Source organism: Trichomycterus rosablanca, unplaced genomic scaffold, assembly GCF_030014385.1.
Source record: "Trichomycterus rosablanca isolate fTriRos1 unplaced genomic scaffold, fTriRos1.hap1 scaffold_404, whole genome shotgun sequence".
NCBI classification, from domain to species: domain Eukaryota; kingdom Metazoa; phylum Chordata; class Actinopteri; order Siluriformes; family Trichomycteridae; genus Trichomycterus; species Trichomycterus rosablanca.
Window position 1 is genome coordinate 1 of NW_026947232.1, and position 18,040 is coordinate 18,040.

The following is an 18,040-nucleotide window of genomic DNA, read 5'->3' on the forward strand; positions in this document are numbered from 1 at the left end:
GCCAGCTATGCCCTCCGTAAAACCATCAAAGCAGCCAAACGCGAGTACAGAGCAAAAGTGGAATCGCAGTTCAACAGCACCAACGTGAGAGGCATGCGGGAGGGATTAAACACAGTAACGGACTATAAAGTGAAAACTTGCGGTGCAGCAAACATCAGTGATTTGATTTAATTTAAAATAAACAAGGCCATCCCTGAAAGAGACGTTATCTGGATGGGAGTAAATATTTGATAGTGCCTTTCCAGATGCAACCCCATACCATCAGAGATGCAGGCTTATAAACTGAGCGCTGATAAGAAGCTGGATGGTCCCTTCCTCCCCTCTTGAGTGTGCAGAACACGGCGTCTGTGGTTTCCATAATGAATTTCTCATTTTGATTAATCTGACCACAGAACAGTTTTCCATTTTGTTTCAGTCTATTTTAAATGAACTTTGGACCAGAGAAGATGGTGATGTTTCTGGGTCGTGTTGACATATGGCTTCATGATACAGCTTTAACTCGCATCTGTGAATTGCACAGCAAATTAAGTTTATAGACGATGATTTCTGGAAGTGTTTCTGAGTCCATGCAGTGATTACCAGTACAGAATCATGCCTGTTTTAATGCAGTGCTGCTCAAAGGCCCGAAGATCACAAGCATCCAATACTGACCATCAGCCTCGTCCCTAGTGCACAGGGATTTCTCCAGATTCTCTGAATCTTTTCATGATGATATTATGTACTGTAGATGGTGAGGTCATAATTTTACATTGAGGAACATTTGAATGAAATTGTTCCACAATTTTTAGATGCAGTTCTTTACAGATTGGTGAATCTCTGTCCATCTTTGCTTATGAGAGACTCTCTAAAATGCTCTTTTCATACCCAGTCACGTGACTTACTTGCTAATTGCTCCCTCAGCTGTTTTCTTAATTTTCTAGCCTTTTGCTACCCCTCCAAACTTTTTTAAGATGTTTTGCTGATCATTTTGTAAATAATTTTCATGAAATGCTAAAATATCTTTCAGTATCCAATATGTAGCCTATCAGCTGTATCCTAGAGGTTAAGGTGCTGGTCCAGTAATCAGAAGGTTGCCGGAAAATGATCTTGTAGCCTCACCACTGCCAGGTTGCCCTTGAACAATGCTCTTAACCCTCAAATGCTTAGATTGTATACTGTCACAAATGTAAATCACTTTAGATGAAACCATCTGCTTAATGCTGAAAATGTAAATATGTGTTCTGTGTTTTATTGTAAATAAAAATGTGGGTCCATAAAATTTGCATTCTTTTTTATGTTTATTTACATTTTACACAGGATCCCAACTTTTTGAAATTGAGGTTTTAAAATAAAATGTTGAATCTAATGAAATTTACCACACCGACTCACCAGGATTCCTTTTATCTTTAAAATTTGACACATACACACAAACACAAACACACACACACACACACACACAGTTAGAATAAGTTGTGTTTAGGTGGATCAGAACCACTTCATGTTGCTGCACTACATTTATAATAACAGTAAAATGCTGCTGCTGTGATATTAATGATGAAAATACTTACTCAGCTCTTCTGGATTCTTTCACAACTGGCAGCAGCTTCAGAAGACATTCATCTGATCTGTTATATTTCCTCAAATCAAATTTCTCCAGATCTTCTTCTGAGTTCAGCAACACAAACACCAGTGCTGACCACTGAGCAGGAGAGAGACTGGTTCCACTGAGACAACCAGAATCATCAAATACATAACGTGGTTTTATTCTATTCAGGTAAGTCTGGACCTCCTGCACCAGAGAATGATCATTCAGTTCATTCAGACAGTGGAACAGATTGATGGATTTCTCTGGTGAGGGATTCTTCCTGATCTTCTCCTTGATGTACTTAACAGTTTCCTGTTTACTGTGAGATTTACTTCCTGTCTTTGTCAGTAGGTCTCGTAAGAGAGTCTGATTGGACTCCAGTGAGAGACCCAGAAGGAAGCGAATGAAAAGGTCCAGCTGTCCATTTTCACTCTGTAAGGCCTTGTCCACTGCACTCTTGAGGAAATTAGACATGCTGGACTTGGTGAACAGATCAGACAGATCAGTGGTTTGTTGTTCTGTTGGATTTTTGCTGATGAAGCAGATAAATGCAAATAAAGCAGCCAGAAACTCCTGGACGCTCAGGTGAACAAAGCTGAAGACCTTCCCCAGGTGTAACCCAAACTCCTCTCTGAAGATCTGGGTGCACACTCCTGAGTACACTGACACTTCTCTGACATCAATACCACACTCTCTCAGGTCTTCTTCATAGAAGATCAGGTTTCCTTTCTCCAGCTGTTGGAAAGCCAGTTTTCCCAGTGCCAGTATCATCTCTCTGGTCTGATGAAGGTCGGGTTCACATTTCCCATGATACTTTTGTTCCTTGTGTTTGATCTGAAAGATCAGGAAGTGGGTGAACATTTGAGTCAGAGTTTTGGGGATCTCTCCACCCTCTGCTTCACCCAGCATTCTCTCTAGAACAGAGGCTGAAATCCAGCAGAAGATTGGAATGTGACACATGATGTAGAGGCTTCTTGATGACTTCATGTGTTTGATGATTTTACTGGCCAGGTCCTCATCACTGATACTCTTCCTGAAGTACTCCTCTTTCTGAGGATCACTGAAACCTCGTACCTCTGTTATCTGGGCTACACACTCAGGAGGGATCTGATTGGCTGCAGCTGGTCGAGAGGTGATCCAGAGGAGAGCAGAGGGAAGCAGGTTCCCCTTGATGAGGTTCATCAGCAGCACATCCACTGAGGCTGATTCTGTTACATCCCTCACAGTCTCATTGTTCTGGAAGTTTAGAGGAAGTCGACACTCATCCAGACCATCAAAGATAAAAATTATCTTGTAGATGCTGCAGTTTATTGATTTTATTCTTTTAAATTCTGGAAAAAAATAATGAAGAAGCTCCATCAGACTGAGATGTTCCTCCTTCATCAGATTCAGCTCTCTAAAGGGAAGTGGGAACATGAAGAAAACGTCCTGATTGGCTTTTCCTTCAGCCCAGTCCAGAATGAACTTCTGCACAGAGACGGTTTTTCCAATTCCAGCAACTCCTTTAGTCAGCACAGTTCTGATGGCCATGTCTTTAAAGAGGTCGTTACAGTTGATGGGTTTCTCCTGTGTTGTTGGTCTCCTGGATGTCGTTTCAATCTGTCTCACCTCATGTTCATTATTGACGTCTCCACTCGAACCCTCTGTGATGTAGAGCTCAGTGTAGATCTGATCCAGGAGAACTGATGATCCAGGCTGTGAGATTCCTTCATTAATTCTTTTATATTTCTCTATCAGTTTGGTTTTGAGGTTCTTCTGATAAACAGAGACCAGCTCTAATAAACAGAAGAACATGAAGATAAATATTTCACTGTATGTACCAGAGTAGAAAATCTAAATTTATTTACTAATCTAATATGTCTGATCATCTCTATCAGATACTGATTTATTCAGACATAACAGTCCATACTGATCAGATTTAATGACAGAGTTCTGATATCAGTTTGCTGCTATTAATGTTTTATTAGTATTAGAAAGATCAAAACTGAACTGAATATTAAGCAACTAACTACCAGCACGACACACTTTACTATTATACACCTACAATTTCATAGCAAATGTTGTAAATGATGATAACTTTTCAGGTTTTTTTTTAGTTATTGTAGTTTTTAATAAAAAATAACATTATATTGTAGTTCTTCTTAAATAGAAGTGATGGAATAAAACCAGCAGCTCTTACTGGTCTGCAGTGTGTTGGCTAAATCTGTCTGGTTCATCTTCTTCAGGACATGTAGTGTGATCTTCAGCACCTCCTCTCTGAAACTACATTGATCCTCCTCATCCTTCACCTCAGCGCATTCTGGGTAATCTGGACTCAGTATCTTCTTATATTTATTCAGCTCATTCTTCAACAGAGTGAAGACTTTCTGCTCCAGCTCCTGACAAAATTACAGTAACTAGATATAAAAAATGTTAAACCTAGACTGGTACAGTCAGCTCTAAAATAATTGGTTCCCTACTAAAAGTAAAATGTGGATTAATTAAAACATTAAGTATAATTTAAAAAGGTAAAACTTTATAAGACTGCCAGAACCTTAATTAAAATACTATAACAAAGTGTAGGGGTGTACAGGACAACTAGCAGTTGTTTAGAAGAAACTGACTTTTAGGAGTAGGTTATCCAGTTAGGTTTAGAAATAGAAGTACTGATCGATCGTGTGGTGATATGTTGGTGGATCATGTAACTAACGTATCATACTTGATCACAGTTCCAACACAGCGCTCACATCACTGTAGTTTCCTAATTATTATGTTTTAATGAACTGATCAGTGTGTTTGGTGATCTGGTTTGTCACTTTAAACGACCGCTGGTTGTTTCCTGGTTAACTCACACCGTAGAGATACTGTGGGGTCAAATCCCACCTTAGGTCATCAGATAACATTTGTTTCCTTTGGCCTCTGATTATGTTCAGTCACTGCTCTTGGGTCTAGAATCAGCTTGGTGATGAGTCTGTGTACCATCTTTCTTCATCACTCATTACATTTATGAAACTTTAAATGAGTTTGTAGACTGTAGATGACTGATCAGTTATTGTTTATTACACCACATAAACTGTAATCCTCTTTGATTAAGCATTATGTCACTGCTAATAGTTTCACTGTGGAAATTTCTGCAATATCAAAAAGAATAAAATTTTGTAGACGTGCCTGATCACACACAAGTTCCACACAGAGACTCAGATACACACCTTAAATACTGAATCCAACTCATTTCTGCTGCTTCTTTCTGATTTCTTGAATTTCTCTTGTTTTCTGTAAACAATCAAAGCATTAAGTTCAATCTACAACCCCAAATCAGAAAAAGTTGGGACAGCATGGAAAATGCAAATAAAATAAAAACACAGTTTCTTACATTGACTTTGACTTTAATTGGATGTCAGACAGGATGAACCTTAGATATTTCATCTTTTATCTGCTCAACTTAATTTAATTTATTAATAAAAATCCATTCCTGCATTTCAGGCCTTAAGATGTGCAGCAGTACGGGGGGGTCGTTGTTGTTTCAAAATTCTCCACACGTTCTCTATTGGGGACAGGTCAGGACTGCAGGCGGGCCAGTCCAGTCCCCGTACCCTCTTCTTCCACAGCCACACCTTCGTACTGTGTGCAGCAGGTGGTTTTGCATCGTCTTGTTGAAAAATGCTGGACGTCTCTGGACAAGACGACGTCTTGAAGGCAGCACATGTTGCTCTAAGATCTCAATGTACTTTTCTGCATTAATGCTGCATCACAGAGTGTAAATGACCTTTACCAAGGGCACTGACACACCCCCATACCATGATACACCCTGGTACTGACACACCCCCATACCATGATACACCCTGGTACTGACACACCCCCATACCATGATACACCCTGGTACTGACACCCCCCCCATACCATGATACACCCTGGTACTGACACACCCCCATACCATGACAGACCCTGGCTTTTGGATTTGTTGCTGATAACAGTCTGGACGGTCCTTTTCGTCTTTGGTCCGGAGCACACAGAGTCCAAAAAAGACCTGGAATGCTGATTCATCCGACCACAATACATGTTTCCACTGTGTGATGGTCCATCCTAGATGCCTCCAAGCCCAGAGAAGTTGACGCCGCTTCTGGACATGGTTAACATAAGGCTTCTTTTTTGCACAGTAAAGTGTTAAGTATGATTTGTGCAGTAACTCTGTATTGTAGAGCTTGATAAAGGTTTGATAAACTAATCCCTCACCCATGTGGTTATATCAGCTAGTGTTGAGTGGAGGTTCTTGATGCCGTCTGAGGGATGGAAGATCACGAGCGTTCAGATTAAGCTGCACCCTCCACCTTTACACACTGAAATTCCTCCTGATTCCTTGAATGGTTTAATGTTATTCTGCTCTGTAGTGGGAGAACATGCAAATCCCTTCCAATCTTTCATTGAGGTTTATTGTTTTTAAATATTTTAATCATTTTCTCACACATTTGTGGACAAACTGGATCCTCTGATCATCTTTACTCATCAGAGACTCTCAGCCTTTCCTGGATGCTGCTTTTGTACCAAACCATGATTACAATCACCTGTTTAACATCACATCATTATTTAGTTTCTCTACCTCATTACTAGCCCCAAATTGTCCCTGTCCCAACTTTTTTGGAATGTGTTGCAGGCCTGGAATGCAGGAATGGATGTTTATTAATAAATGAAATGATGTTGAGCAGATAAAAGATGAAATATCTCAGGTTCATCCTGTCTGACATAAAAAAAAAGTCAAAGTAAATGTAAGAAACTCTGTGTTTTTATTTTATTTGCATTTTCCATCCTGTCCCAACTTTTCTGATTTGGGGTTGTAAATTCTGCACAGCAAACAGCAATAAACATTTAGCAGATGTTTAACATCATCATATTGCCAAACTTTATCAGGTGGGACTGGTTGTGAAGAACTTAATAAAATAGAAAATACAAGCTGACCTCAGATCAGTAGAAGAATTTCCTTCTCTGAAGTTCATGGGATCTTTCATTGACCGATCACTCTTCATGGACACACAGCTGGGTTCAGGCGAGTCTGATCTTTTACTTTCCTCTGATCTAAAGCACAGAAGAAAAATCAGTGGAGATTAAAATGTGATTATTAAAACTGTGCTGATAAAATACTAATAATAGGTGGAAATCTGAATAATATAAAAAGATTTTTGTCACATTTCCTAAAATCATCCTGACCTCAGATCAGTAGAATGCTCTCTGTCACTGAACTTTGGTGGATCTTCCATTGACCGATCACTCTTTATGGACACACTGCTGGGTTCAGGTGGGTCTGATCTCTCACCCTGAATCCAACTGAAACAAGAACAGAATTTGAAGAATTTCTGTTTTGCAGGTTCTCCATTATACAACACTTTTACTTTCTTCTCTCTTTAATAATCTGATGACGTCACTGTGAAGATCAGATATAAACTACAATCTGTAATGTGAGTCTAAACCAAACTTAACCTCTTAAACTCCACAGAGCCGCCGACACGTCCAACATCAATCCTGTTATTCATATCACAGAATATCTGGAGGACTATAAACCAGTGTTTCTCAACCTTTTTTCAGTCACGGCACCCTTTAAAAGTATTCAAAATCTCAAGTCACCCCAGTCTAAAATGTATTCAAAAACTTACACTCTGCATCCCTCGGACTGCTAACACACAAAAAACTATAGAGAAGAGACAGACTGTGGTTGCATTGCATTAAGTTTCAGAAAAATCCTCTCTTGTACAGAGATGTGACTGTTTGTTTCTGCTTTAAAACATAAGCGCCATGAAAGAACCAGATTTAACACAACTAAACAAGTTTATTTCTCAATTATTTGTCATTATACCACTAGCACTGCTCATTGTCTGCATGGTTTCTCTATAGCTCGGTTACGGCTCTCAAACTTAAACTTAAAAGAAGCTTTATTGGCATGACAAATAAGGACATTCGTATTGCCAAAGCAAGTTACAGAGAAATATTAAAAATAACAATAAAAAAGAACAAAAATATACAAAACAGTTACATGTGCAAAAATATAAAATAGAATAAAATATTAATAAAAAAAGTGCAAAATAATAACAATAAAAATTATAATATTTACATTAATGAGGTAATGAGCTCTCTCTGTGTGTGTGTGTGTGTGTGTGTGTGTGTGTCGCTTGCTCTCTCCGCGATACTGAATGTGATTTGAATTTTGACAATAAACAGCTCTTATTGACTGATTAATTCCCTCTACTGATGGAAGCTGAATGGTTGAATTACAGCCGATATTAACTGCACAGAAATTTAAATATATATTATAACGCCTCCCAGAGGCGCGACTCGGTTCCTTTTGTTCATTTTAAAGAGCCGTCACTATAGGCCCGCGTTGACGTTGTAGCATGGGGGAAAGGGGCGTGTGAGACAAATTTTGATGTTTTCAATGTCAGTAACGTCAGAATATTTTTGACGGCACCCCTGACGAAGCCAGACGGCACCCCAGTTGAGAAAGGCTGCTATACACTATAAAATGGACATTTGCTTTATTCTATTTACACATTTGATCATTAACATAATAAGGGTATGAAATAGTTGTATTTTATAGAAAGCAAAACACTATATGGTGAAAAGTATGTGGAGCACTTATCATCCCAAAGCCCTGGACATTAATGTGGAGTTGCAGCTCTTTTGTTTCTCCTTTGTAACCTTGTTAAACTTTACGTTTTAGGAAGGACTTCTATTAAATTTAAAAACGCATCTATGACAGTTTGTTGCCAGTTAGTCAATCTAGATTCCATATCAATTCCAAAGGTGTTTAATATGTTTGAGGTCGAGGCTGTGTGTAGACCACTGGAGTACTTTGGACACAGACAAAAGTATCTGTGATTATTTAGAACGCTTAATGTTTTTACTCATTATATTTTTGAAATGTAAACAAATGTAGAATTTAATGCCTGCAGAAAAGTTGGGACGGAGGTGAACTTTGTGTCTATATAGCGATGCTGTTGTCATGTGTGCAGAATGAGACCTGCCATCATCTTGCTGAAATAATCATGAATCTCTCAGGTAAACATGTGATTTTATGTCTCTCTAAAATGACACGTATCCTCATCAGTGCTGCTTTTACACACAAGTCACACATGAGCACTGATGCACCACCGTACTATGACAGATGTTTGTTTTTGCACTTTTCACTGATACCAGCCTGGATGGTTCATCCTGTTGTTGGTACTGAGAACTTGACCATTATTCATGAGCCAAAATGTGAACTCATCTGAAATGAAGCGCTCCCAAACCCATGTGACTATATTTCTGAAAGTAGTGTAATGGTTTCTCATGCAGTGCTGTCTGAGGAGTCGAGGACAACGAGGTTTCCAGCCTCGCCCTACATGGACTGGGATTTCTCTGGATTTCCTGAATCCTTTAACAGTATTATGTATGGTAGATGGTAAAACATCTAAATGATTTGCAGTTTTATATTGAGCCAATAGAACTGTCAATCAAGATTTGGCACTAACCTACGACCCATCTTTGATTACAACGATTGATCCTTTGGTGGATCCTCCTTCTATACTCAATCATTCTTTCACCTGTTACCAGCTCACCTGCTTAGTGTGGAATGTGTCATAACAGTGTATCTTCAATATTCTATAAATGTTTTACTTTGATTGTGTTCAGTGTGTTGCAGGTATCATATTTAAAACGTGTTTATACTTATAAAGTAAGTTAAGTTTAAGAATGATGGTAAGATCATGATTAAGGCACTACCTAACCGCATCATGGACCATGAAATAAATCGTTTCCATGTAATAAGCAATTTAATGTTTGTGTTTAGTGATTTAACATTTTTCATTCATGCAGCGTATGTCACAAAATGGACGAGAATTTTTATCTTTGAGAATGTAGCTGGATGTTCTAGGTTTACATTCAACTATTAACCCCTTAATGCCTGAATTTATTCATAATGATATAAAAAAATTAATTATTTGTGTTTTTGCTTTAAAGCCGATGCTACACTAAGTGGAGATTGTTCATTTGTCCATAGCACATAAAACAGATATAAATTTACTTATGTTGCAAATTAGCGACAACAGGCATAAATGGTAAAATGGTTAAAAAAAGGAATTAAACGCATTTTCCCATCTCAGATATGTAGACTTTACATACATACATACATATACATACACATATACAGGGGTTGGACAAAATAACTGAAACACCTGGTTTTAGACCACAATAATTTATTAGTATGGTGTAGGGCCTCCTTTTGCGGCCAATACAGTGTCAATTTGTCTTGGAAATGACATATACAAGTCCTGCACAGTGGTCAGAGGGATTTTAAGCCATTCTTCTTGCAGGATAGTGGCCAGGTCACTACGTGATGCTGGTGGAGGAAAACGTTTCCTGACTCGCTTCTCCAAAACACCCCAAAGTGGCTCAATAATATTTAGATCTGGTGACTGTGCAGGCCATGGGAGATGTTCAACTTCACTTTCATGTTCATCAAACCAATCTTTCACCAGTCTTGCTGTGTGTATTGGTGCATTGTCATCCTGATACACGGCACCGCCATTGGATGCACATGGTCCTCCAGAATGGTTAGGTAGTCCTTGGCAGTGACGCGCCCATCTAGCACAAGTATTGGGCCAAGGGAATGCCATGATATGGCAGCCCAAACCATCACTGATCCACCCCCATGCTTCACTCTGGGCATGCAACAGTCTGGGTGGTACGCTTCTTTGGGGCTTCTCCACACCGTAACTCTCCCGGATGTGGGGAAAACAGTAAAGGTGGACTCATCAGAGAACAATACATGTTTCACATTGTCCACAGCCCAAGATTTGCGCTCCTTGCACCATTGAAACCGTTGTTTGGCATCATCACGAGTGACCAAAGGTTTGGCTATAGCAGCCCGGCCGTGTATATCGACCCTGTGGAGCTCCCGACGGACAGTTCTGGTGGAAACAGGAGAGTTGAGGTGCACATTTAATTCTGCCGTGATTTGGGCAGCCGTGGTTTTATGTTTTTTGGATACAATCCGGGTTAGCACCCGAACATCCCTTTCAGACAGCTTCCTCTTGCGTCCACAGTTAATCCTGTTGGATGTGGTTTGTCCTTCTTGGTGGTATGCTGACATTACCCTGGATACCGTGGCTCTTGATACATCACAAAGACTTGCTGTCTTGGTCACAGATGCGCCAGCAAGACGTGCACCAACAATTTGTCCTCTTTTGAACTCTGGTATGTCACCCATAATGTTGTGTGCATTGCAATATTTTGAGCAAAACTGTGCTCTTACCCTGCTAATTGAACCTTCACACTCTGCTCTTACTGGTGCAATGTGCAATTAATGAAGATTGGCCACCAGACTGGTCCAATTTAGCCATGAAACCTCCCACACTAAAATGACAGGTGTTTCAGTTATTTTGTCTAACCCCTGTATTTATATGCAGGCACGTGCACAGATAGACCCCTAGTGGTGCTCAAGCACCTGCCCTTTTGCCCTGGATGAGAAAAGTGCCCTATCTGCTGGAACCCAATTTTTGTCTGCATTCATTAATATTTAAAAACAAAAATTACCCTCTCTGTCATCAATTCCCCCCCCCAAAGTGTTTTGATATCTGATGGGCATTTATTATTACTACTTGTGAGAATTCTGCCCCGATCTGATCCGCGGCGCGCACAAGCTCCCTCCTCCTCCTCCGGTTAGCACTCATGCAGTGCTGAGCGCCAGGCCAAACCGCTGCTACGCACTTCTCCTCTGACCCGCAGCATCAGACAGACAGGTACTGACAGTGTTTCATACAAAGAGCATCCATGTATAACACATAGCCTACACGTTCTGTACTCATGAGTCATGAAATACGTGATTATAAAGCCTTGTCCAGCTGTTTACTGACGTTTGTCATGTTTAATGAAGGGAGAGGGACAAACTGCAGCAGACAGACAGACAGACAGAATTTAAAGACAGTTTTACTGTTTTACAAATTAGACAAGTTCACTAGTTTTGTTTCATTTAAAATCTTACTTATTTTGATATAAGAAAAAAAAGCATGAGCACAAACATTTTGCAGGAAAATGTCAAGTAGCTCTCACAGTAAAGTGTTGAAAATAGATACAAACATACAATATTTTATAATTACGGCATCCTGGCCAAAACGCCGTGTAGGAAAAGAGTTATTTTCATGCAAGCATTTATACTTCAACAGTTGAGGTTTACAAATGATGAATAATTTTGCTAGGTAATTAACATTACAAACTAATATATGTAGAAGGCTAAGTATAATGCTCTATGACATAGATCAGCATACAAAAATGATGAATAAATAGGAAAATGTTATTTAGCTGTCTATTTGATTTTATTGGCATAATAATAGGCCCATTGTTAACATTAACTACCCAAAGTGGGTTTCTGATTTAAAATCAAAAGCAGGTCTTAAGTTGAGCTACATGACAGTCTGGTGAGGTAAATTGACACTAGTAATGGTATATTATCAGTGTAATGCTTCAACTCTGTCAGAAAACAGTAAAATGATGTATACTGTGTTCTCCCCTTTATGGAGATTCAGTAAGTCACTCTTGATTATTATGCACAACATTGATTTATCTCATTTACAAATTTTGCAGCATAATGCCAAGAAAAGAAAGGTTACAAAAGCAGTAAGAAAAGGAAACTACAGCAGCAGCTCAGGGTAGCAGCTCTCTTTTATCCTGGATTAGGCCATCTAGCAGTAAAGCACATGAGGGAGATGTACTGTATCAGTTGTGTGGTAAAAAGCGTGCACAATATGGCCTTGTTTTTGCCTGTTTTTCATTTATTTATGCAATTTGATAATTTGAGTTATTTGATTAGATGTGTATTGATTGTGTTAACAAAATAAATATATAAGTAAAATATCCTACTGTGTTTTTTTTTTTTTTTTTTTTTAATTTTATTAATAATTTTGGTGATGAGTGCCCTTTTTTTGGCTTGAGCACCTGCCCCCAAAAATGTCTGTGCACGTGCCTGTATATATTTAAGCAATAGAACACGAGAGGGAGTGTGTTATCGCGAATAACATCACGGTTAGAACGCTTCTCAGCCAATCAGATTGCAAGGTCGGAACTAACTGTTGTATAAGTCATAATAATACACTAATAATATGATACACTATACATATAATAATATAATGTTTGTTTGTTTATTAGAATTTTAACGTCATGTTTTACACTTTTGGTTACATTCATTCATTTAACGGTAGTTACTCATTACACAAGATTCATCAGTTCACAAGGTGACATCAAACACAGTCATGGACAATTTTGTTTCTCTAGTTCACCTCTTTTTCACTTCTTTGGACTGTGGGAGGAAGCCGGAGCACCCGGAGGAAACCCACACAGACACGGGGAGAACATGCAAACTCCACACAGTAATAATATATATATATATATATATATATATATATATATTTATAATTATATATATATAATGAATGTATACATATACATACATTCATGCTATTTTATAAATTTTATGAAGTTAGTTTAATATTAAACATTCGTTTGACATTCGCCATTCTGATCTATATAAATGGTTGAAAAAACACCTAACACCTACTTATTTTACGAATTCTTACACATATAAAAATAGGCAACATACTACAAAAATTATTTTATGGTAATTTTAAGATGACATGTATTTATTTAAAAAAAAGGTTCAAATGAAACCTGATGAAGCTCCCACTTCAGCTAACGTGTTAGAGAGCGTCATCAAACTAACAGAGAAACGTAGGAAACATTTACTCTGCACTTATTACAGAGAAATAAATCCATTCAAATCTTGTCATGTATTGATGGATTAATGTCAAACTATTTTATACAAACACTTCCATGTTTCTCTTCTACTACAAACCATATTTCTTTAAAGTTAATATTTATTTTATATTGATTCTAAATGAATATCAGTAAATCTGTGACAATTGTATATTGGAGATGAATAAATTTATTAAAGTCTGGCAAAATTTCATTTATTAAAATAAAAGTATTTTATATACAAACAATGAATGTTCCTCACCCACTACAAACCTTGTTTTTTATTGTAATTTTATTTTATAATAATTGTATATTAAAGATAAATAAATCTATTAAACTCTGATATGATTTAATATAATAAACCCAAATAATTTTTATATACACATAATAATGTTCCTCACAACCTACAAACCTTGTTTTATAGAAACTATTTTTATTTTTTTATTTTAATTCATAGTTAATGAATAAATACATTAAAAGTGTGTATTAGAGATAAATCTATTAAACTCTGATATGATTTAATATAATAAACCCAAAGTATTTTTATATACACAAATTAATATTCCTCACATTCTTCAAACCTTGTTTTATAGATACTGCCTTTGCTTTTATTTTTATTTTAATTTAAGTTAAGATCAATAAATTTATAATAAGTGTATATAAGAGATAAATCTATTAAACTCTGATATGATTTAACATAATAAACCCAAACTATTTTTTATATACACATATTAATGTTTCTCACATCATACAAACCTTGTTTTATAGAAACTGCTTTTATTTTTATTTTTATTTATAGTTAAGATCAATAAATCCATAATACTTTTTTTATTGTAGATAAATAAATCTATTAAACTCTGATATGATTTAATATAATAAAGTCAAACTTTATTTTATATACACATATTAATGTCCCTCACAACCTACAAACCTCGTTTTTAATTTATTTAATAAAAATGTTTAACAATAATTAATAAATTATTATCTTCCACCATCGGGCAAATGTTTTAGAAGCATAAAGACCAAAACAACAAGACTGACCAACAGTTTTTACCCACAGGCAGTCAGACTTGTGAACAAACATGGACTTTCACATACACAACCCACCTCATGAACATTAAACCTCATCATACAACATACAATTGTACATCACATTGACTGCTGCTTTGCATAATTTGCACCTTAAAATAATTTAAAATGCTGATATATTTGTATGCTTTATTCATTGAATATAAACATTTTTATACTACGCTTTTATTCTATCAGTTTAATTTTTGTTATGTATAATACTTATATTGACGTTTAGAGGACGAACAAAGTAAGAATTTTATTGTACAGAGTAACTGCTGGTTCTTTTATGCACATGACAATAAAACTCTTGAATCTCTTGAAATCTATTTTTTTTGGCACAATGTTATTTTTTGGTTGATTTAATTCAAAACTGTTATTTCATTTATTAATGTCAATCTATTTTATACACACATCATTGTCTCTTACTTACTACATACAGTGCTGTGAAAAAGTATTTGCCCCCTACAGATTTCTTTGGTTTTTGCTTTTTTGTCATACTTACATTTTTCAGATGATAAACAAATTTCATCAGACAAAGAGAACCTGAGTGATACAAAATGCAGTTTTTCAATGATGATTTCATTTATCAAGTGAAAAAAGCTATCCAAACCAACCTGACTCTATGTGAAAAAGTAATTGCCCCTAAACCTAATAACTGTTTGTGCTGCCCTTGGCAGCAACAACTGCAATCAAGCATTTGTGGTAACTGGCAATGAGTCTTTCACATCTCTGTGGAGGAATTTTGGCTCACTCTTCTTTGCAGAATTGTTTTAATTCAGCCACATTCAAGGGTTTTCCAGCATGAACGGCCTGTTTAAGATCATGCCACAGCATCTAAATCGGATTCAAGTCGGACATTCTCCTTCAGGATTTTCTGGTAGAGAGCAGAATTCATGGTTCCATCAATTACAGCAAGTCGTCCAGGTCCTCAGGCAGCAAAGCAGCCCCAGACCATCACACCAGCACCACCATGTTTCACTGTCAGTATGATGTTCTTTTTCTGAAATGCTGTGTTAGTTTCACGCCAGATGTAACGTCCCGCACACCTTCCAAAAAGTTCCACTTTTGTCTCATCAGTCCACAGAATATTTTCCCAAAAGTCTATTATCAAGATGTTTTTTGGCAAATGTGAGACGGGCCTTTGTGTTCTTTTTGGTCAGCAGTGGTTTTGGCCTTGGAACTCTCCCATGGATACCATTTTTGCCTCCCCAGTCTCTTTTTTACTGTTGAATCATGAACACTGACCTTAACTGAGGCGAGTGAGGCCTGCAGTGCACTGGCACCCTTTAAAAGTATGCAAAATCTCAAGTCACCCCAGTCTAAAATGTATTAAAAAATGTACACTCTGCATCCCTCGGACTGCTAACACACAAGCACACACACCATAAGGTGTCATTTAGGGAGGGAGGGGTAAACGTGATTTACTTTTAATGGGAAACCTGAGCCTGGGATGATGCCCCCAATCGCCATATTCTGGCAGGGATGGATGAGAGGCAGAACCGGAGCTCCTGGTCCAGAGACCTCAGTCGCTCCCTGTACTTGTTCTTGTAAGTTAGGTTCGAAAAGCTCAGTTCGCACCATGAACGAATCAGATTTAACATAATTAAACAAGTTTATAGTTTATTTCTCAATTATTTGTCATTATACTAAGAGCACTACTTCTTTTCTGCATGTTCTCTCTGTAGCTCGGTTAAAGCTCTCAACTCAAACTCAGAAGAAGCTTTACTGGCATGACAAATAAAGACATTCGTATTGCCAAAGCAAGTTAGAGAGAAATAATAAATATAACAGTAAGAAAGAACAAATATATACAAAACAGTTACATGTGCAAAAAATAGAATAACATATTAATAAAAACAGTGCAAAATAATAACAATAAAAATGATAATATTTACAGTAAAATGAGGTAGTAATAACGATCAGTTTGTGTGTGTGTGTGTCTCTCTCTCTCTCGCGCTCTCTCTCTCTCTCTCTGTGTGTGTGTGTCTCTCTCTCTCGCTCGCTCTCCGCTCTCAGTTTTCGGATTTGAATTTTGACAATAAATCTACTGATGGAAGCGGAATGGGTGGATTACAGTCTGAACTGCGCAGAAATAAAAATATATATAGCGGCTCCCAGAGGCACGACTCGGTTCCCTTTGTTTATTTTAAAGAGCCGTTCAATAGAATCGGATCGTTCGCGAACGACCCATCATTATCAGAATATTTTCGACGGCACCCCTGACGAAGCCAGACGGCACCCCGGTTGAGAAAGGCTGCTTTAGATGTTGTTCTAGGTTCTTTTGTGACCTCCTGGATGAGTCGTTGATGTGCTCTTGGAGTCATTTTGGTAGGCCGGCCACTCCTGGGAAGGTTCACCACTGTTCCATGTTTATCCATTTGTGGATAATAGCGCTCACTGTGGTTCGCTGGAGTCCCAAAGCCTTAGAAATGGCTCTGTAACCTTTTCCAGATTGATAGATGTCAATGACTTTGTTTCTCATCTGTTCTTGAATTTTTTTTCAGATCAGGGCGTAATGTGTTGCTTTTTGAGAACTTTTAGCTACTTCATGTTGTCAGACAGGTTCTATTTAAGTGATTTCTTAATTATACAGGTCTGGCAGTAATCAGGCCTGGGTGTGGCTAGTAAAATTTAACCCAGCTTTCCCAAAAATGTGGTTAATCACAGTTAATTCATGAGGGGGCAATTACTTTTTCACATAGGGCCAGGTTGTTTGGGATAGCTTTTTTCCTTTAATGAATGAAATCATCATTTAAAAACTGATTTTTGTATTTACTCAGGTTCTCTTTGTCTGATATTCAAATTTGTTTGATAATCTGAAACATTTAAGTGTGACAAATGTGCAAAAACAAAAGAAATCTGTAAGGGGGGCAAATATTTTTTCACAGCACTGTATGTGGTAAAAAGTATGTGGACATCTGTCCATTAACTTATTATCCCACTTATTAACCCAAAGCCCTGGGTATTAATATGGAGTTGCATAATTTTGCCCCACCTTGTCAAATTTTGCTTTTTTAGAAAGGCCTTCCATAAGATTTAAGAGTTTATCTATAGGAATTTGTGCCCAGTTAGTCAACCCAAATTCCATATTAATTCCAAGAGTTTTTAACAGTGTTGAGGTCAGTGCTTTTTTTCCATACCAAACTCATCAAATCAAACCATGTCTTTTGCTTTTTACACTTAATTCCTTCGGGATTAATAAAGTATCTATCTATCCATCTTAGACACGGTCATGCTACAGAAAAGAGTGGAATTTTTTCTCTGTTCTTGCTTGATATGAGACTACAGCTGCTCAACAGTCTGTGGTCGCCGTCGTCCTTCATGATGTGTTGTACATTTTATTATTAATTCACTTTTATCAGTCAGTTACAGAAAAACTGAAGAATTTTAATCACTCATCATCATTATTTATTATTTTCACTGAGAAATAAATTCACTCACCTCTGGACTCTTCTCAGCCTTTTAGAGAGATTCATGTTAGAGTTCATGTTTCCTCCTACAGATTGAAGATTTAAAGCTGCTCACACATGTAGAGAAACACAGCAGCACAACAGAATTATTCTTTATGAGGTCTAGATTTATAACATTCACATATTACTGCTTTAAATTCAGTTTCTCACTGTGATTTTCTCCTGAACAACTTTATATTCCTCTCTT

The 18,040-nt window shown here is 37.4% G+C and overlaps 1 protein-coding gene across 1 annotated transcript; it reads right to left on the reverse strand.

Moving 5' to 3' along the window:
* Nucleotides 1-1,543: 1,543 nt before the first annotated feature.
* Nucleotides 1,544-7,068, reverse strand: LOC134308017 (NLR family CARD domain-containing protein 3-like). Its single transcript, XM_062990620.1, has 6 exons — nt 7,016-7,068; nt 6,746-6,862; nt 6,497-6,613; nt 4,753-4,816; nt 3,744-3,942; nt 1,544-3,339 (listed from the first exon to the last, which is right to left on the reverse strand). Exons 1-6 carry the CDS (start codon nt 7,066-7,068, stop codon nt 1,544-1,546), a joined length of 2,346 nt encoding a protein of 781 aa, XP_062846690.1.
* Nucleotides 7,069-18,040: the final 10,972 nt, after the last annotated feature.